Source organism: Bubalus kerabau, chromosome 23 (assembly GCF_029407905.1).
Source record: "Bubalus kerabau isolate K-KA32 ecotype Philippines breed swamp buffalo chromosome 23, PCC_UOA_SB_1v2, whole genome shotgun sequence".
Lineage (NCBI taxonomy): Eukaryota > Metazoa > Chordata > Mammalia > Artiodactyla > Bovidae > Bubalus > Bubalus kerabau.
This window is the reverse complement of record NC_073646.1, coordinates 20,928,152-20,949,755: the sequence shown is the minus strand read 5'-3', so window position 1 is coordinate 20,949,755 and position 21,604 is coordinate 20,928,152. Positions and strand designations below refer to the sequence as shown.

General features: G+C 47.0%; 1 protein-coding gene and 1 non-coding gene across 6 annotated transcripts in view; both read right to left on the bottom strand.

The window, feature by feature from the left end:
- The window catches only part of POLR3E (RNA polymerase III subunit E), a 34,698-nt gene extending 20,272 nt beyond the window's left edge, over window positions 1–14,426 (bottom strand). For 2 of the 5 annotated variants that reach the window (XM_055561591.1, XM_055561592.1), the window contains exons 1-4: window positions 13,312–14,426; window positions 4,916–4,989; window positions 3,791–3,841; window positions 342–419 (exon numbers count right to left, since the gene is read on the bottom strand). In XM_055561591.1, the coding sequence (XP_055417566.1) occupies window positions 342–419; window positions 3,791–3,841; window positions 4,916–4,951 (165 nt within the window). In that variant the 5' untranslated portion in view covers window positions 4,952–4,989; window positions 13,312–14,426. Of the gene's footprint in view, window positions 1–341; window positions 420–3,790; window positions 3,842–4,915; window positions 4,990–13,311 lie in introns of those variants that run through there. The other 3 variants (XM_055561590.1, XM_055561593.1, XM_055561595.1) reach the window with 3 other exon arrangements.
- On the bottom strand, window positions 13,628–13,709 carry TRNAL-AAG (transfer RNA leucine (anticodon AAG)). Its single transcript has one exon. It is a non-coding gene; the product is annotated as a tRNA-Leu (tRNA).
- Window positions 14,427–21,604: the final 7,178 nt, after the last annotated feature.

The following is a 21,604-nucleotide window of genomic DNA, read 5'->3' as shown; positions in this document are numbered from 1 at the left end:
CTTAGAGCTGCAGCTGCCTGAGGACATGCGTCTCCTGGTCCCTGTCACCCCAGCCCTGAGAGGCATGAGATTCCCCATACCGGGCCCTCTTCACATTGGCCCTGCCCTGTGAACTTGAGTCCACCCCATCCCGTGTTCTAATTCAACTCAGGCCTTACTCCTGCCTGGCCTCTCTGGAGCTGCCCAACCCCTTTCTTTCTGGAAGTTTCCTTCTGCAGCTCTCAAGGCCCTGCAAGTTGCTGGCTTTCTTCCTTACTCTCCAATCACTCCTCTGGGCTTCTTCAGCTCCCACTCTATCACCTCTCCCATCCCTCCTCCTCTGCCCAGGAGGCCAATCCCACCTTCTGCTGCTTGGGCTTGATCTTGGCTGAGAGGTGCGGAATGTCATCATACGTCATCGAGGCTGGACGCACTGGGTACTGGGGAAGGGAACGGAGCCGTCAGTCCACCCCGCCCAGCCCTGCCCAGAGCTGGGCTCTAGGGGCGCTGGCCAAGAATCAATAGCTACTCTTCACTCCCACCCCAGACTGGAGGCCCCCGCTGGTCTCCTGCATCCCATCTCACTGGCTCCAGCGAGCCTCCTTCCAAAGAGCCACTTTTACACATCCGAGGGACATGCCCGAGCATTAGGAACCACAACAGGCCCCAGCACGCACGGCCCTACGGCCCCTAGGAACCCAGCATAATACCAAGGGAGTCAAGAGTAAGGGTCCAAAGTCTTAACTGCTCATTTACAGGCCACCCAGGTGGAGAAGGACAAGTAAAATGAGACCACAGGAAACAAAAAGAGAAAACAAAAACTGCTCGCTGCAGAAGCAACTGCCACAAAGGATGCTGTGGCCTTCAAACCCTCTGCCCCTGCAGCCACTCCCCCTACAGGGCACCCTAAGGGCATTCAGGAAGGAGAAAACAGGGTACCCAACAGTTAAGGTGCAGAACAAAGGAGCGATTTCAAAGAGCCCAGGCTGTTCCCACTTCCCACACACAGAGAAGCTGTTTGTATGCAAAAACTCCTATCTACCCTCTCCTCCCTTATCTCTTCAAAATAGTCCCGCAGGGCTGTCTGAGAGGCTCTCTCTGGGCTTTCCTCTTCAGTACATCAGCTGAACCAAATATAATTCTCATTCAACTGTTAGGTTGTGCTTTTTTTTTTTTTCCTCAGTCAATAAATCTATGGGAATCGCTATCCCATTCTCTCTCCTTCTGCTGATGGGCGGTGGTGGTGGTGAGTTAGTCGCTAAGTCATGTCCAACGACCCCATGGACGGTAACCTGCTAGGCTCCTCTATCATGGGATTCTCCAGGCAAGAATACTGGAGTGGGTTGCCATTTCCTTCACCAGGGGATCTTCCTGACTCCAGAATCAAACCCGGGTCTCCTGTGTGCAGGCAGATTCTTTACAGGCTGCAGGCTGATGCGTGGGCTTTTCCATAACGTTGGAAGGGAGTCGGTCTGCCAACTGACCTGCTCAGAGAGGCCTCTCTGGGCCCCCGTGTCATCAAGTATGAAGTTATTTTGTATCACACATGAGTGTACTGCTCTCAAATCGCTTCTTTTGCTCTGAACAAAGAAGACCGTGGTAACACCCTTCCTCACAGACCCACTTTTCCTTTATTTCTCCCGTGCTGTACGTACACCGCTGGGGGGATGGATGGATGAGTCACAGTTTGGACTCACTCTCAAAAGACTGTGGCCAACGCTGTGAGAAGCACAACAGCCTCCAGAAGGAGCCGGGCAGAGGTGTGGCACTGCGTAAAGTAAACCCTCCTTTGGAGGCCATCTGAGATCAGTTAGCTATATTCTAGCCCAAGGAAACGGCTGTTCCCTAAAAGCTCTCTTAAATAGCAATAGAGTGACTCCTCCCTGCTTCCTGGGCTGGAGCTCAGGTCCAGAAGCAGCCTGGAGCACAACTGGTCTGGACTGGGCCTGGAGCTGGGACAGACTTGCCCATGACAGCCTGGGAGGGCCCCTGGTCTGCGAAAATCCAGGGCAGCCCTGTGACCTCCTGACCGCTGGGAAGGGTGGTGGGGGAGGGAGCGGATCTGGAATCAGACAGTCCTCACTCTGCCACTTACTCCTCAAGTGCTCAGACAAGCTCCTTGCCTCCCAGGACCACCAGGAACAGGGAATGAGGCAAACGAAGCCAAGGCCCAGCACGGGGCCTGGCGCACCAGGAACTGTCACCGCCACCGGGTCCAGCACTCTGCAGTCAGTCGAGGAAGCAGGCGCAGAAAGCCCCGAACAACAGCCCCCAGCCCCCTGGGCCCAACGCCGGGTGTCTTCCCAGCACACCGGCATGTGCCAGGAGGGAGCTGCCGCCCTGTCCCAGGCCCCTTGTGTGAGATCCTACCCTCCCTGGGCCTTTTTCTCACATGCAACACGTGGACAAAAATACTGGGTTGGCCAAAAAGTTCGTTTGGGTTTTTCCATAAGACCTTATGGGGAAAACCTGAACTAATTTTTTGACCAACCCAATACTTAATAATCTTATTGCTGGGAATATAAATTTCCTCAAAATATTAAACATAGCTTCCACAGGTTCCAGCAATTTCAAGACAAATGAAAACCTCTCCACGCAAACACCTGGGACAGGAATGTTCATAGCAGCATTATGCATGATAGCCAAAACATGACAACAACCCAGATACTCATCGGCTGATGCACAGAGAAATAACATGTGGTACACATGTCCATACAATGGGGTATGTTCATCCATAAAAAGAAATGAGGTACTCATACACATTCTATCAAGAGAGAATCTTAAAAATATCTCGCTAAACAAAGGAGCCAGGCACAAAGGTCACATATTACATGACTCCATCTATATGAAATGTCCAGAAAAAGCAAATCTATAGACAGAAAATAGGTTAATGGTTGCCTAGGACTGGGGGGATGGGACGACAAACACTTCCTAAAATAGACTGGTGCTGGTGGTACACCTCTGTGAACAGACTAAAATTCACTGCATTTACACTAAAATGGGGGAATTGCATGGGTGTGAATCAGATCTCAAGAATTACATGTATTAAATTACAATAGCAATAACCACTACAGGCAACTATGGGATGAGATGAGTTAACATATGTAAAGTGCTTTGAATGATTCCTGCAGACAGTCTAGGGTTACAAGGAGGAGTGACCAGGATTAAACTACCGGCCCAGGGGCTTCCCTGGTGGTCCAGTGGTTAAGACTCTACATTTCCAGTATAGGGGGCCAGGGTTCGATCCCTGGTCTGGGAACTAGATCCCCATTCCCCAACTAAGACCTGGCACAAGCAAATAAAAAACTACTGGCCCAGCAAAGAGGGGAGGGGTTGGCTGATGCGGCCCTGGAGCTGCCGCAGAAAGCCCCTTCCTGAGTCTCAACTACGGCGGCAGCATCATTCGTGGTGCTAATGTTGTACCAGGCAGCGTTCTAAGCACTTTAATAAGGACACACTTGATTCCCATGAGGACCCTATCAGGCAGGTATTATTATCACCACTGTGCAATTGAAGAAACTGAGGCACAGACAGTTTTTTTAATGAACTTGCCCAAGGACTCACAACCGAGCCTCACTACCAGCAGGCTGTCCCCAGGCCCAAGCTTCATCCAATATGCTGTTCTCTTAGGGTTGTCTTGGTTTTCCCATCTTTGAAATTAGAGACTATTACTGATCCATCCATGAAAGCAAAGAGACTGTCTTAGCACACCCTTTGTGCCAAGAATTCTAAGCAACTGGAGGTTCCACATGGTTCCTTGTCTATCACTTACTGTGTCTCCCCCCCCCTTACCTTTATGTCTCATAATTACCTGAAACAGATAGAGCTTCTCTGCCAGACTTTTGGCCAAGTACACGTCGATCTAGGAACAAGAGAAAAAGACTTAACCAGGAGACAGAACTCAATGCCCAACCTGCCCTGGGCACATGCCTGCTCCTCAGATTTCAGCAAGAGTGGCCCTGAGGCAGTCTGGGGGAAGAAGAAATAGCTCAACTGATGCTAAAAGCAAAGGGGACCACATCTCCAACCTGGGTATGTCCCCCGCCCAGTTCACTATACCCCAGTGAAAATGTATTCCCTGAGGGTGCCCAGATCAGGTGCATCCTAGAGGAACCAATGAAATGCTTTTCTGACACAGGGGAGGGCCTCCCCCGTGCCCTCCACCTCCCGTCCTGGGCTGGCCTGTCTTAAGGTGGTCTGACTGGCCCTACTTTCTTTTCAACCCTCACTGCCCCTGCCGCACCTGGCAGTTTACCTTCCAGCTCCCTAGCTCTTCCTATGAACCATGGCCTCGCCCACCTCCAGGCCTTAAGGACAAGAGAAGGCTCATCAGGCACGGGGAGGCACACGTGGAGGAAACGGCATGTGCAAAGGCCCAGTGGCTCTAGGATGTGTCTTAGGCTGGGCCGACTCTGGAACCACCCCTTCCTTACCAAGTCTTACAGACCCTAAGCTTCCCGCGGGAGGGAGCACTGCCTGGCTCCCTGTTGTCACAGTCCCCAGCACGGAACGGATTCAGCGAACAACTGCTAAATGACCGAATCTGGGTAAGCCCATGCATTCAATAGTCGCTGAGTATTAGTTGCCAGGCACTGAACTTGGCTTTGCAGACACAGTGGTGAACAGAACAAAATCCCTGTCCTGAAGAGGCTTACACTCTAGCAGAAAAAGACTTATGTGTAGGGGCTGAGAAGTGCTGTGGCCAAACGCAAGACATGGCCAAAGTAAAGGGCTACGGAGGGCGTGCACGAGAACGTCACGTGAGGCAGGCTGGTCAGGGAATCCTCTCTGACAAGGTGATGCTGGATCAGACACCTAAAGGAAGTGAGGGGGTCAGCCAGGCAGGTATGAGGAAGCGGGTTCCAGGTAGAGAGGAAGCCAACAAGTCCTTGGCTGGCCTGAGGATGGATGGAAGGGACCCTGCCCTGGCAGTTACCTCCTGTACGACTGGGTCATCCTCTTCATTGGCCATACTAGGGGGGAGCCAGCCACGTGGTCCTCGGACTTGATCTGCAAGGATAGCAAGAGGCTTGTCAGTCATTCAACCAACACACCTGGACACCCATTCTGTAACCAGTCCGTCCTGCTCTGGGAAGGAGAAGCCTGAGGCAATCAGAAACAGATCTTATTCCTGTATCTCTCATGCAGTCAGAAGTGGACAGCCCACATCATTTTTGCTGATATACCCCATCAATCAAAACGATAAAAAGTAACAACAACAACAACAAAGCAGGCAGAAGGCACTAAGCAGTGGGTGCAAACCGGTGGACTCAAGACATCACACGTGAATTACACCCACGAGAAAGGGTAAATGACTAGCCTCAGGGGTTTTCTGACCAACTGACAAAGAAGAATTCACCACCAGGCAGGAAGATGGTGGCTGCCTGGTCCACAGCCACAAAGAAAACCCTTGGAAAGTAATCAGGTGCCGTGGGGAACCTTTAGAGAGCCCAATGTGCAGCAGGAAGAGCAGACAATCCCAAGGCCTGGATCCCAGGGTGACTCCGTCTCTGATAGCTGATTTTCAAGCTGACTTTAAACCCAACCCCAAGTGAGATGACCTCCTTTCTGTGATTTTCTCTGTGTGTGTGTGTATGTCTAAAAATGACCCTCTTCACGTACATACTCTTCTCTCACCTGTCCCCATTTAATCACAAAGAGATTGGAACTCAGACACTATTTTGTGTTTTACCAAAGCCACACAGGAAGCAAGAGGACCAAGAAGACATCAACACCACCCAACTTCAGGTCTCAGTTACAGTTCGGGGAGTTCGGGGGAGGGAAGGGGAGTTTGGGCTGGGTCTTGAAGGACAGAAGGATTTGGACAAGCCAGGACAGCAGAGGGGAAGAGGGACTCCAGGCAACAGGAAGCATTTCAGGTATCTGGAGGAGAGAAGGTAGGTCTTCATGGTGGAGGGTGAGTCCACTGTCCCTCAGTATCGATTGGGGAAGGGGTGAGCGGTCGGGTAGGGGGGAATACTGGGGGAATATCTTACAGAAGATGGCATAGCACTTGGATATAACCTAAGCATATATCCTATACTTTAAATCATCTTTGTGCTTACTCACTCAGTTGTGGCCGACTCTGAGACCCCATGGACTGTAGCCCACCAGGCTCCTCTGTCTGGGGATTCTCCAGGCAAGAATATAGGACTGGGTTGCCACGCCCTCCTCCAGGGGATCTTCCCAATCCAGGGACTGAACCCAGGTCTCCTGCCTGGCCAGTGCATTCTTTATCAGCTGAGCCACCAGGGAAGCTCTAAATCACCTCTCGGTTACTTATCTTACCTAATACAATGTAAATGTTATGTAAAACGTCATAAATACAATGTAAATACTATGTAAATAGTTGCCAGGGGCAAGGCAAATGTACTTTCTGAGGTTAGCTGAATCCAGGAACCTGGAGGTCTGACTATAATTCACCTTCATATTCCTAAAGGAAGTATATGCTCAGTTAGAAAGGCATCTGGGCAGACTTTCCTGGTGTTCCAATGGTTAAGAAACTGCCTGCCAAGGCAGGGGACATGGGTTCCATCCCTGCTCTGGGAACTAAGGTCCCTCGTGCCAAGAGGCAGCTGAGCGCGTGCGCACCACACCTACTGAGCCCGAACACCTAAACTACTGAAGCCCACATACCCTAGAGCTGGTGCTCTGCAAGAGAGGCCTCGCCTGGCACTGCAACTAGAAAGCTGCTTCTAGTAGCCACAACTAGACAAAGCCCGCAGGCAGCAACAAAGACCTAGGGCAGACCAAAAATAAATAAATAAGGCACCTGGACAGCCTCTGATCTCAGCCTTTCCCAGACCTCTTTCTTTTGGTAAGCCCAGCTCAATTTTTGTCTAATCCACTTAACATTGGAATGGTTTAATATTTAAAAGAGCATCCATACTTTCACCACGGGATTCAATGGCATCTAGGCCCCTGTCCTAGCCACCATGCAAAGTCATCTTGCTTATTCCAGATACACATTCCAGACACTAACAAGGCTCAGGCTGAAGCACTGGCATCATCCTCGACGTTTCTCTTCCTCTCATCCCACACCAGCAAATCCTGTAAGCTCCACCTTCAAAGTATGCCAAGCATCTGGGCACTCCCACTGCCACCTCCAGCTCCTGCCCGCTTTAGAGCAGCAGCCTCCTAACTGGCCTCCCTGCTTCCACCTTGAACTCATTGCTAGCGATCACACTACTCCTCCCCCTTAAGTCTCACCAGAAATAAAAGCCAACATCACTTCCATCCCATGCGAGGCCCTAAACAACCCTTCCCCGACCCTCTTCGTTTCAGATCTTATCTTCCACAGGCCTCCCCCCTTCCCCAATCCCACCTCTGGGTCTGTCACTGCTCCACTGGCCCCCATAACCTCACAGCGCCCTCCTTCACCTCTTTCAAGTTTTTGCTCAGACTCTACCTCATGGCTGAGGCTTTCCCTGCCCACCCAGTTAAAACCACAATATCCCCCCAGCCAGCTCCTTCTCCACAGCACGTATCACCACGTGACAGTTTACAGCTTCGTGTTAATCATCCATCCCCACCCCCACTGCCACACAGTGGTAAACTAGACAGAGGCAGAGATTTTCACCTATTGTGTCCCTTGCGGTACCTGCAGAACAGCAACCAGAGGTCAAATTGCCAACGTTCATTGGATAATAGAGAAAGCAAGGGAATTCCAGAAAATATCTACTACTGCTTCATTAACTATGCTAAAGCCTTTGATTGTGTGGATCAGAGCAAACTGTTTAAAATTCTTAAGAGATGGAAATACCAGACCACCTTACCTGCCTCCTGGGAAGCCTGTATGCAGAACAAGAAGCAACAGTTAGAACCTCACAAGGAACAACCGACTGGTCCAAAATTGGGAAAGGAGTACGTCAAGGCTGTATATTGTCACTCTATTTATTTAACTTCTATGCAAAGTACATCATACAAAATGCCAGGCTGGATGAATCACAAGCTGGAATCAAGACTGCAGGCAGAAATAGTACAGCTTCAGATATGCAGATGATACCACTCTAATGGCAGAAAGTGAAAAGGAACTAACGACCTTCTTTCTTTATGAGGGTGAAAGAGGGTAAAAAAGTTGGCTTAAAACTCTATATTCAAAAAATGATCATGGCATCTTGTCCCATCACTTTCTGGCAAATAGAAGGTGAAAAAGTGGAAGCAGTGAGATTTTCTTTTCTTGGGCTCCAAAATCTCTGAGGATGGTGACTGCAGCCATGAAATTCGAAGACCCTTGCTCCTTGGAAGGAAAGCTATCATTCCCCCACTCAAAACTCTTCAGCTGTTGTACAGGATAAAATCCAAATTCCTTTCCATGGCCCCAGAGTCCCATATGATCTTGCTGGGCCTCCAACAAGCTAAGCCCCAGCCAGTCTCAGGAACTTTGCACATCATCTATTTTCCTCAGGTCTTTTCAAAAAAAAAGCTGGCTCCTTTTCACTAGGTATCACCATCCCACCCCCTCCAGGAACAGACAAGTTTCCCTGACCAGGTTCTCAGATCAGATCAGATCAGTCGCGTCCGACTCTTTGCGACCCCATGAATCGCAGCACGCCAGGCCTCCCTGTCCATCACCAACTCCCAGAGTTCACTCAGACTCATGTCCATTGAGTCAGTGATGCCATCCAGCCATCTCATGCTCTGTCATCCCCTTCTCCTCTTGCCCCCAATCCCTCCCAGCATCAGAGTCTTTTCCAGTGAGTCAACTCTTCGCATGAGGTGGCCAAAGTACTGGAGTTTCAGCTTTAGCATCATTCCTTCCAAAGAAATCCCAGGGCTGATCTCCTTCAGAATGGACTGGTTGGATCTCCTTGCAGTCCAAGGGACTCTCAAGAGTCTTCTCCAACACCACAGTTCAAAAGCATCAATTTCTCGGCGCTCAGCCTTCTTCACAGTCCAACTCTCACATCCATACATGACCACAGGAAAAACCATAGCCTTGACTAGATGGACTTTTGTTGGCAAAGTAATGTCTCTGCTTTTGAATATGCTATCTAGGTTGGTCATAACTTTCCTTCCAAGGAGTAAGTGTCTTGTAATTTCATGGCTGCAGTCACCATCTGTAGTGATTTTGGAGCCCAGAAAAATAAAGTCTGACACTGTTTCCACTGTTTCCCCATCTATTTCCCATGAAGTGGTGGGACCGGATGCCATGATCTTTGTTTTCTGAATGTTGAGCTTTAAGCCAACTTTTTCACTCTCCACTTTCATCAAGAGGCTTTTGAGTTCCTCTTCACTTTCTGCCATACGAGTGGTGTCATCTGCATATCTGAGGTTATTGATATTTCTCCCGGCAATCTTGATTCCAGCTTGTGTTTCTTCCAGTCCAGCGTTTCTCATGATGTACTCTGCATAAAAGTTAAATAAACAGGGTGACAATATACAGCCTTGATGTACTCCTTTTCCTATTTGGAACCAGTCTGTTGTTCCATGTCCAGTTCTAACTGTTGCTTCCTGACCTGCATACAGATTTCTCAAGAGGCAGGTCAGGTGGTCTGGTATTCCCATCTCTTTCAGAATTTTCCACAGTTGATTGTGATCCACACAGTCAAAGGCTTTGGCATAGTCAGTAAAGCAGAAATAGATGTTTTTCTGGAACTCTCTTGCTTTTTCCATGATCCAGCGGATGTTGGCAATTTGATCTCTGGTTCCTTTGCCTTTTCTAAAACCAGCTTAAACATCAGGAAGTTCACGGTTCACATATTGCTGAAGCCTGGCTTAGAGAATTTTAAGCATTACTTTACTAGCGTGTGAGATGAGTGCAATTGTGCGGTAGTTTGAGCATTCTTTGGCATTGCCTTTCTTTGGGATTGGAATGAAAACTGACCTTTTCCACCCGGTTCTAGTCACTACCAAATCCTTGTTTTACTTCTTTCAAGGTTCTTATCATAACTTGGAATTACCTAGTCTATTATGTGTTGTGTGTCTTCTGCACTAGAATGTATGCTCCATGAGTGCCCTCAGTGCTTTAACTATAAAACAGAGATGATTTAATTTACTTTGCAGAGTTGATACGGGCATTATTATCTTTTTAAAAAATGCATGCTGTTCTCCCAATATCTAGAACAGTGAAGTAAACACTTGATATAGTACAAAGACTAACTGGGTAAATGAGTGCATGAGATCAGGCAGTGACAGACCCTTTACCCGGTGATCCTAACTCAGCCCCATCCAGGGACTGGTGGCCTCACGGTTTGGGCCTCCTGGACACTTGAGGACAGGGGTGTGGTCTGTACTTCCAGGCCACCACCACAAGGCAGCAGTGACCACCTTGACCTCAGCAGGGTTTCCTGTGACCACAAAGGTCTGTGGCAGTGGCTCTAAGGCACTGGGCACAGAAAACATCCCCACCAGGGGGCTGCTCAACAAATGGAAAGGGGACAAGGTAAAATCTAAGGGAGGGTCCAGAGCAGAGGAGATGCCTGAAGGCCATAGCTGGGTCACACAGGAATCTAACCTGTAGGCCAATCAGAACTACCGCACAACTACACTCATCTCACATGGTAGTAAAGTAATGCTTAAAATTCTCCAAGCCAGGCTTCAGCAATATGTGAACCGTGAACTTCCTGATGTTCAACCTGGTTTTAGAAAAGGCAGAGGAACCAGAGATCAAATTGCCAACATCCGCTGGATCATGGAAAAAGCAAGAGAGTTCCAGAAAAACATCTATTTCTGCTTTACTGACTATGCCAAAGCCTTTGACTGTGTGGATCACAATCAACTGTGGAAAATTCTGAAAGAGATGGGAATACCAGACCACCTGACCTGCCTCTTGAGAAATTTGTATGCAGGTCAGGAAGCAACAGTTAGAACTGGACATGGAACAACAGACTGGTTCCAAATAGGAAAAGGAGTACATCAAGGCTGTATATTGTCACCCTGTTTATTTAACTTTTATGCAGAGTACATCATGAGAAACGCTGGACTGGAAGAAGCACAAGCTGGAATCAGGATTGCCAGGAGAAATATCAATAACCTCAGATATGCAGATGACACCACCCTTATGGCAGAAAGTGAAGAGGAACTCAAAAGCCTCTTGATGAAAGTGAAAGTGGAGAGTGAAAAAGTTGGCTTAAAGCTCAACATTCAGAAAACGAAGATCATGGCATCCGGTCCCACCACTTCATGGGAAATAGATGGGGAAACAGTGGAAACAGTGTCAGACTTTATTTTTCTGGGCTCCAAAATCACTACAGATGGTGACTGCAGCCACGAAATTACAAGACGCTTACTCCTTGGAAGGAAAGTTATGACCAACCTAGATAGCATATTCAAAAGTAGAGACATTACTTTGCCAACAAAGGTTCATCTAGTCAAGGCTATGGTTTTTCCTGTGGTCATGTATGGATGTGAGAGTTGGACTGTGAAGAAGGCTGAGCGCCGAGAAATTGATGCTTTTGAACTGTGGTGTTGGAGAAGACTCTTGAGAGTCCCTTGGACTGCAAGGAGATCCAACCAGTCCATTCTGAAGGAGATCAGCCCTGGGATTTCTTTGGAAGGAATGATGCTAAAGCTGAAACTCCAGTACTTTGGCCACCTCATGCGAAGAGTCGACTCATTGGAAAAGGCTCTGATGCTGGGAGGGATTGGGGGCAGGAGGAGAAGGGGACGACAGAGGATGAGATGGCTGGATGGCATCACTGACTCAATGGACATGAGTCTGAGTGAACTCCGGGAGTTGGTGATGGACAGGGAGGCCTAGCGTGCTGCAATTCATGGGGTCGCAAAGAGTCGGACACGACTGAGTGACTGATCTGATCTGAGGCCAATCATTAAAACAGGCAAACAGAAAAACAGTCTCCAGCTACTGGAAGGAGAGAGACAACACAAAACTGAATTAAGGGGTAAGGCGCCCAGCGTAAACAGTCAAAGTCTGGATTCTTATTGGCTGTGTGCCCCTTCAACAAGGCATCTCCCCTTTTTGAGTCACTTCAGTTTCCACCTCAATGAAAGGAGAGAGGTGGCCTAGAGGCAAAAAGAATTAATTCTTAACTCATAAGCCCCTCCCTTCTCTAAGGATTAATACATTCATCCTCATGTAATCTGTAGCTCTATAAGTAAGCATGTATTGATACCATTCCCAATTAACCAAAGAGGAAACTCAAGTTCAGAGAGTAACTTACCCAAGGTCACAGTGCCAGAGAAAGGCAGAGCTAAGCCACAAACCTGGGTCTAGCTGATGTCAAATAGCCTTATTCTCATTCTTAACGACTATGCTGCTGGATCCTTTAGTTGGAAGGCAGGATGGTGTAGTGGGTAAAAGCCTGGACTCCGGAGTAAAACTGCACAGGTTCAAATCCCAAGTCTGCCGTCTGGTACCCCTAGCCCGTCTAGCATCGTTTGATCTTCACTATTTTCACCCCAAAAATGGGTATCAACAAAAGTACCGACTCAGAAAACTGTGAAGATTAAGTAAAGTAGAAACATAATCCCCGGGAAGGTTTGCTACTTACTCGGCACAACGTTTTCTTCCAATCTAAAAGGGCAGGAGACACAGCCACGAAACAAGCGCACAACCTGGAGCTTCTCCGGTTTTACCCTTAATTTAGCTCTCATCACCACCCTAGGAGGTGGGGGAATTCTCTTATCCCCAATTCACAGATGAAGAAAACGGTGACAACTGCTTTAAGATCTCCTTTTTCTGCCCCCCAAGGATTCTAAAGCTAACACAACAAAACGACCTTCTTTATTTACTGGTTTACTTGACGTGCTTACTGACACCTCGTCTCATCAAACCTTCAGGGCCGGCCCCATCGGCCGCACGTCGCTGGCTCCCAATTAGCACTGAAGGGTGGCTGGAATAAATGAATGGAGAATTCCGGGCCTAGCCGGACGCCAGCTGATCCGGTTCGGCGGCGAGGAGGGGGCCCCGGACACCCTCCCCCTGCCCATCGGGGCGGGCCGCCTGCCCCGCGCCACACTGTCCAATGGGTTTCGCCTGCCTCGCGGGTGGTCAGGCCCCCTTCTCACGCCCACCACAGAGCCACTGCCACGAGCCGCCACGCCGGCAGGACACCGGCTGCCTTCGGACAGGTGCTCCCGCAGGAGGCCCGCCTGAGCCGGGTGGGGCAAGGCGGCGGGACCCTGAGTCACCGCCGGTAGCCTCGGCCTTGGCGTCACCGACTGCCGGGCCGAGGCGAGGTCCGAGCCTGCGGCCGGCCCGGGTCTCCTGGGGCAGGCTGCCCGTCCTTCCCGCCGGAGTCCCAAAAGGCCCCCAGCCCCTAGGCACCGCGCGGCGCGGGCCTCCCGGCCTACTCAGCAGCCCCGCCCAGGCCCACCTCGTGAGTACGGCCCGGCTCCAGCCCGGGTAGGTACTGCCAAGACGGCACTCACCTCTCCGCGGCGCCCGCGCGCGGGCGGCAGCAACGGCCCAGGTACCCGCGGGCTGCAGAGGAGGCAGTGGCCAGACTCTCCTCTCAGGCAGCGGCCATGTTGCCGGTGGAGAAACTCGGGCGGACACGTGGGGGGGAGCGAGAGGGGCGGGCCCTAGCGCTTCCTTTTACCCACAATGCCCCGCCCCGGCGCGCGCGGACCCGCCCCCTCCGCCGCTCCATTCATGCGGGCGGCCAGCCCTGGCCTGGCAGCAGGGGGCGCTGATGCAGTAGCAAAACAGCTGGCGAGGAGGTAGCAAGGGGCAAAAAACAGACTCTGGCAGCGGTGGGATTCGAACCCACGCCCCCGAAGAGACTGGAGCCTTAATCCAGCGCCTTAGACCGCTCGGCCACGCTACCCAGTTGTGACTGTGGTTTTCCAGGAAGCTATTTAATACATTTACATGCACGTACATTTCTGTTTCTTTGTTTGATGTATGTTTTACTTCATCCCTATAGAACTATTTTAGAACGTGTCGGCTACTAAAAAGAAAATATTTGCTCCAATAGTTAGACCCACACTTCTTCCGAACAGATCTTAGAACGAAACGCAGTTTAGGAATCTGTTTTCTGAGTAGGACGTTTAACACGTTAAGCAGGTTAACCCACACCGGAGTAAATGATGGGCTTCAGCAGTAACCCGCACCAGGGGTTCCGAAAGCCAAACCCGTGGACTGGTGTAGGCAGTTTTCTCTACAATTATGTGTTTTAATTTTTAGTTACACAGATAATATGTGAATTATTGCAAAATATGAAAACGTTGTAGATAAAGTACTAATGTTCTTTTACCTTTGGTATCTAAGTCCCTTCCGCAGAGGTAACCATTATACAGCTTAGTATACTGCATATCCTTCTGGATCTTCTATTATGAATTTATGTGACTATATGTGGATATATTCATATGACCATATATATGATAGATATATCCATAGAAATAGGTGTTTTGTTTTTATTGTTATGGATTTTACATAAATATAAATATTAATCATACTAGTAGTATTTATTGCAACTGACTTTTTTCACCTGTTTTTTTAGTATCTATCTATATTGATATATATGTAGATATTTTAAAATATAGAAAAAATACAAAAAAAATCATCCATATTCCCACTACATAATATCGTGGCATTTTACTTCCAATTCTTTTCTTATGTATATGCTTTTCATTAAAAGTGTGAATGTGATCCTTTTAAAAATCCAGTAAAAATATATAGTGTGATCTTGCTTTTTATTTACATAATCCTTACTACATTGTACCAATATTATTCTGCAACTTGCTTTTCTACTCCAATATTACACTTTTTATTTATTCTGATATATATGGATCTAATTTATTCCATGCTATGAAGATGGACATTTAAGTGGTTTATATTAAGTTGTTATATTCAAGTTTCTGGTTAATATCCAGTTGGCACACACCCTGATATTTGGACATTCCATATTCCTCTGTCTCTTCAATTCCTCCTTAATGCATATTTTTTTCTCCATCTACCTTTAAAATAAGTATTGATGTACAAAGATTTTCATTGTAGTGGGAGAGTTTGTTACTTTTAAAGCAAGCTTTAATACATACAGAAGCAGCCATCTATCTTGGCCATCTATCTTGTGAGAGGATCAAAATCAAGTGAGGAATAGTCCTTGCAATCAATAGAAACCTTGACCTGCTCATGGTGTTTTAGTACCAGGAGGAACTGTAGTTGTTTGTGAGTTATGTGCTGGATTTTCCAAAAGGAAATATCCCTATGAAGAAGAATAATTGCTGGAATCTCTGCCTAATTCTACTTTTCTAGTAATTGCCTGACCAGCCCAGAGAGTGAGTCTCTGGCGGTCACCTTCCCCCCACCGTGGCCAGTGGGCTCTATGGTAAACACAGGACAGAGGTCAGACCAATCACGAGACATGGTGAGTTCCTGATTTGTTATTTTGACTGTACTAAGTGTTGGGGTCAGTCTCTGAGACCGACTGACTGAACTGGGATTTGGGGTGGCCAGATTCTGTGAGATGGACTGGAGAAGAAGAGAAAGCCAGTGAATGGAAAAATAATAATAAAATGAGAGGAAGCGTAGAGAGTCACAGAGAAATTCTGATGGTTTTGTGGCTCCCAGCTTAAGACTTTTCCAGAGCCCAGTGGCATTCACATTCTTGCAGACATCCCTTTATCACTGTAATAAATTCCTCTTTTCTGCTAAAGCTAGGGGTATCTGTTAACTTTAACAAATGAGCCCCGCCCTGCCTAGTGTGGAAAGTGCTCAAATAGAGGTAAAGATATTTCTGCCAGAACATTCTGCAGCAATTCACATCTGTCCCTACCAATATTGACTAAACAAGATGCCTAACAGGAATGCCAGCTGATCCAGGAAGGCAGAGCCCAGGGCCTCCTTTGGGCGTTTCTTGCAGACCTGCGGTGCCATCACACAGCTGTCTTGTGACTGTCAGATGTGAAACTAATAAGCAGGAGAGGCAGAATGCTGCACCGGAACTCGGACCCGCTGGGTCCCAGCAACTTTATGTAAGGGGAGAGAGGAAAGGGCTAACCCCCCACTGTCCTATGGCGTGTCTGCTCTGTCCCTTGGCTAATGGGGCGGATGGCCAGGACAAAGGGCAAGCACCACAGATGAAACATTGCCTCTGGCCCCCACCCCCTGTCTAGAAACTGTCAAGTAAAGGGTGTCTGTCTCCAGATCATAGCCCCTTCGGCTGGGGACAGAGGGATGGACAAGGTGGCTTAGTCCTGGATCCCCTGCAGTCTTCACTCCCTTGCCCCTGCAAAAGGAAATGCATCCCAAACCTGGTCTGAGACCAAACCGTACAGCCTGAACCTCCTTCTGGGAATTAACATTCCCAGTAAAATATTTAACCATGTTTCTTATGAAATTTACTAGCATTAAAATTTGTACTAGGAAACTAGTTTTATATCCATCCACCACTTGTTTGCCAGTCATGAGAGTAGTGAACTTTAATGAAACATCCCTGCCCCATCTTCCCGAATCTGACAATGATTGTGTAACCATTCTCTTGTCCTATAAAATGTCTTTACCAGAATAGAAGTCAGAAGAATGGTCACCCTTGTGTGAGTTGGGGTGGGATGTAATGCCAGAGGTGGGCGGGGGGGGGGGGGGGGGGGGGCGTGTCTCTGAGGGAGCTTTCTAGAGTGTGCAAATGTTCTAAAATTCATCAAGCTCTACACTTAAGATTGTACACTTTATGTAGGCGGTACTGTAATAAAAGGTAATTTTTTTTTTAAATGTCCCTACCAAATATGGATCTTTGAACTAGCCTCCCTGAGGATTTACACTTTCAGGAAGACTGTAATAAAATTTTAGCGTAGGCTTGCAACAAAACAATCGGAAAAGTTTTTTTTTTTTTTTAACATTTTCCTCTACTCTTCAGGGCCCTTTTCTTCTTCCTCCCCAAAGGGAATACTCTCTCTGGGTGGGAATGTGTTGTTTGTGCCTTCCCAGAATCCTTCCCCCCACTCTTCTGTTTCCAATACTGATTTTCCTTTGAGGAAACACTCCTCCCTGTGGTCTTTTTTTCCAGTTAGTTTTTATTGGAGTACAGTTGATTTACAATGTGGTGTTACTTTCTGCTGTACAGCAAAGTGAATCAGTGATACATATATTCACTCCTTTTTAGATCCTTTCCCCTTATATGTCATTACAGAGTAGTGAGTAGAGTTCCCTGTGCCATACAGTAGGTTCTTATTAGTTACCTATTTTATATACGGTAGTGTGTATATGTCAATCCGAGCTCCCAATGTATCCCTCCCCAGTTCCTCCCTGTGGTCTTGAAGGAACTGTCAATCAAAGCACCAGGATCCAAATTAGGCCAATCAGATGCTTCATCCTGGAAATCTGAATCTGGATACTAGAGCCAATTTAGCTCACTAGTGGCCCAGGGAAGGAAACTTTTCGACTGTTACCTTCTGCTAGATCCCCACACTTGCCCTGGGACCTCCTTTCTGAGGCCTGATTAATTCCCTTTTACCTTCCAAAGTGTAAGTTACCTCCTTCTCAAAAAAAAAAAAAAAAAAAAAGCTTTGCTAATGCTGCTGCTGCTAAGTTACTTCAGTCATGTCCAACTCTGTGAGACCCCATAGACGGCAGCCCATCAGGCTTCTCCATCCCTGGGATTCTCCAGGCAAGAACACTGGAGTGGGGTGCCAGTTCCTTCTCCAATGCATGAAAGTGAAAAGTGAAAGTGAAGTCGCTCAGTTGTGTCCGACTCTAGTGACCCCATGGACTGCAGCCCACCAGGCTCCTCCGTCCATGGGATTTTCCAGGCAAGAGTACTGGAGTGGGGTGCCATTGCCTTCTCCGTTGCTAATGTTGGTTGGTGTTAATTTCTATCACCTGCAACTAAGGATCCCCCAATCACCTAGGCCTTCCCAAGAGGAACCCTGTTTTTGCAGAGAAGACACTTTAGTTGCATGCAGGGTGATCAGAGCATTTCTGTCTAGAACAAATGCTTAATTAGAAGGAAAACTGGGACACAGGCATGAACTAGGACTCTCCTTGGCAGACTGGGACAGGCAGTCATCTTACACCTTGACCACTTAAAGGTCCACCCAAACTGAGAGACCTGGGAGAGGTTTCCTGTATTGAGTCAAGTTAAGCTGAAGACGCCACTACTCCTGGCACCCTCCCTCCAATACCTTTAAGTTTCAGCTTTGCAAACGCACTCCTGTGTCCCATGCTGGAGGTCATAGGAATGAGGCGGCAGCAGCAGCTGCAGGTGACATCATTTCTGCTGCAACTATGATGATATTTGAGCCTCAAACCTCCAACTTTCCTTCCTGATGGATGGAAACATTCTTATCAAATGTTTTTGCTGTGTCATACCTTTAAGCCTCATTTTTCTCATCTGTAAAACGTTCACAGTAATACTGAAGTTGGTTGCAGGGTTAGAGGTGACTGTGTATGTCCAGCCTAATGCCTGACAGGCCATGTATCATTATTTCTAAGACACGTTTTTTGTTTGTTTTTTTTTTTCACATTTTAATATCTCTAAAATTGGCCTGCATCTTATGATCCATGGCATACAGTTTATTTTCAGTGTTATTTTTTTCTCATTAATACAGAAAATAATGGTGGGTCTTAAGATCAATGATGTCTTAAGAGTCAACAAAACATAGTAGTGGATGTTCAATACATAAATTATCATGATGAATTTTTAACTTAGCAAATTTAATTTAGCATTTTTAGCTTAGTTAGTAAACATTTTAAATTGTTACTTTGAACTCTGCATGCCATCAGTCTCCAGAGAGGAAACAGGGCTAATGCCGCCTGCAAATTTCTCTTGTGGTTTCTCTTCACTGGACATGGTGGGAAGGGAATTTTGGAAAATGCAGTTTAGTTTAGCCCAGTCGACATCTAATAACCACCATAGGCCATTACTGAAAGCCTACTGAATGCAGGCTCTGTGTGTCTGTGTGCTGGTTGCTTAGTCATGTCTGACTCTTTGCAACCCCATAGACTGTAGCCCACCAGGCCCCTCTGTCCATGGGGTTCTCCAGCCAAGAACACTGGAGTGGGTTGCCATTTCCTTCTCCAAAAGGAACTACAGAAAGAAAGAAAGGGAAGTCGCTCAGTTGTGTCCGACTCTTTGCGACCCCATGGACTGTAGCCTGCCAGGCTCCTCCATCCATGGAATTTTCCAGGCAAGAGTACTGGAGTGGGGTGCCATTTCCTTCTCCATGGGGGCTCTAGCCTATGTGATCAGGCATTAGAGATGGAAGTCAACATAACTGATAGATTGTATCAATTTTCTAACAGCCTAGGAAGAAAAACAGACATAAAATGCAACAGGAAGCTGTGTTACTCCAAAAGTATCACAGCATCAGAACACCTGAAAACCTTCATGGAACTTTAGACTATGACACCATTCACATCTGGACAAGTACAATGAAGCAAACATCAAATTTACTAAAGGGAAGATAGCTTGCTTGATGCTCTGTAAGACTCAAGGTAGTATAAAACATGGCCTTTCTCATGACTGATCTTACCATTTCATTGACGAGCTAAGACACATGCTAGTGAAAAATTAAATTTAAAGAAATTTTAAATTCTTCAGTTCAGTTCAGTCACTCAGTCATGTCCGACTCTTTGTGACCCCATGAACCGCAGCATGCCAGGCCTCCCTGTCCATCACCAACTCCCGGAATTCACCCAGACTCACGTCCATCGAGTCAGTGATGCCATCCAGCAATCTCATCCTCTGTCGTCCCCTTCTCCTCCTGCCCTCAATCTTTCCCAGCATCAGGGTCTTTTCAAATGAGTCAGTTCTTCGCAGCAGGTGGCCAAAGTATTAGAGTTTCAGCTTCAACATCAGTCCTTCCAATGAACACTCAGGACTGATATCCCTTAGGAAGGACTGGTTGGATCTCCTTGCAGTGCAAGGGACTCTCAAGAGTCCCTTGAGACTCTCCAACTGGTTGGATCCAACTGGTTGGATCTGCTTGCAGTGCAAGGGACTCTCAAGAGTTCCAACACCACAGTTCAAAAGCATCAATTCTTCGGCGCTCAGCTTTCTTCATAGTCCAACTCTCACATCCATACATGACCACTGGAAAAACCATAGCCTTGACTAGACGGACCTTTGTTGGCAAAGTGATGTCTCTGCTTTTTAATATTCTGTCTAGGTTGGTCATAACTTTCCTTCCAAGGAGCAAGCGTCTTTTAATTTCATGGCATAAATTCTTACTTTGATAATTTTACCAAAGTTGTATATGATATTAATTCTATAAGGCATGTTATCAAAATGAATAGTATGCCTACCCCTTCCACTCCAGGCAACCACCCTCAACTTTTAGCTGATTCTTGTGTTTATCTCCATATGTCTAAACAACGTACTTGTATTGCTGCTTTTTTTTGTTTGTTTTAGGCATTTCCTATTGACGACTGAACTGACTGACTGACTGATTGACTTCCTACTAAGGAAGATAAGAATTTAACCTTAATCACCCGACTTCTGCCATCACAAACACCTCAACCCTCCTGAAAGAATCATACTACAATTTCATTTGAACAATAATCAGTACATGCTACTCATTTAAGCTTAAGCTTAACTATGTTCTCAACTATGATTATTTTTCCTCTTCTGGAAAATATTGTTTATCTTATTCTTTACTTAATAACTGCCTTTAAAAAAATTTACCTTTCTATGAATTCATCCATAACTCAACTTCAAACTGTCCATCCTTGTCACATAGAATCAAGAGGTGTTCTATTGCTTCAACTTTTTGAAGACATTTCTCCCACAGCCTCCTGAGAGATGCCCTAAACTCTGGCTCTTCACCCTCATGTAGGGACTGACTTTGCCTCATTCTTAGTCTGGAACCCATGCCTTTCTTATTTCCCCCAAAGTGGCTCTCTTTTGATAGAACAACTCTTCCAGTGTCTTCTGGAGAAAGAGTACTCAAGAGATTACTTTTTTGTGAATTTACACATCTGAAATATCTTTATTTGACCTTTATGCTTGCTTAATAGTTTGGGCATATGATTCTTCATTAAAGAATATTTTCCCCACAATTTAAAAGGCATCAACTTCCAACTTCCAGTGTTTCTATTGAGTTGTCTGATGTTTTTCTGATTCTCAGTCATTTGTATGAAACTTTCTCTTTCCCTCCGGAAATTTCCAGTATCTTTTCCTTGCCCTCAATGTTCTGAAATTTCAGGAAGATGAATCTTGGAATAGGTCTAATTTTATCCATTGTGTTAGATACTTAACGGGGCCTCTTGTTCTGGAGACACATCCTTCAGTCCCAAGGAATGTTCTCAACATTTAAAAAAGATTCTCTCAGGGATTTAATTCCCTGGCAGTCCTGTGGTTAAGACTCTGCACTTCCACTGCAGGGGCAAGGGTTTGCTCTCTGGTCAGGGAACTAAGATCCCGCAAGCTGTGTGGCTGAAATTTGGTGTTGGATAAGACTCTTGAGAGTCTCTTGGACTGCAAGGAGATCAAACCAGTCAATCCTAAATGAAATCAGTCCTAAATATTCTTTGGAAGGACTGATGCTGAAGCTGAAGTCCACCTGATGTGAAGAACTGACTCATTAGAAAAGACCTTGATGCTGGGAAAGACTGAAGGCAGGAGGAGAAGGAGATGACAGAGGATGAGATGGTTGGATGGCATCACCAACTCAATGGATCTGAGTTTGAGCAAGCTCCAGGAGTTGGTGATGGACAGGGAGGCCTGGCATGCTGCAGTGCAGAGGTCAGACACGACTGAGCCAGTGAACTGAACTGAACTGATGC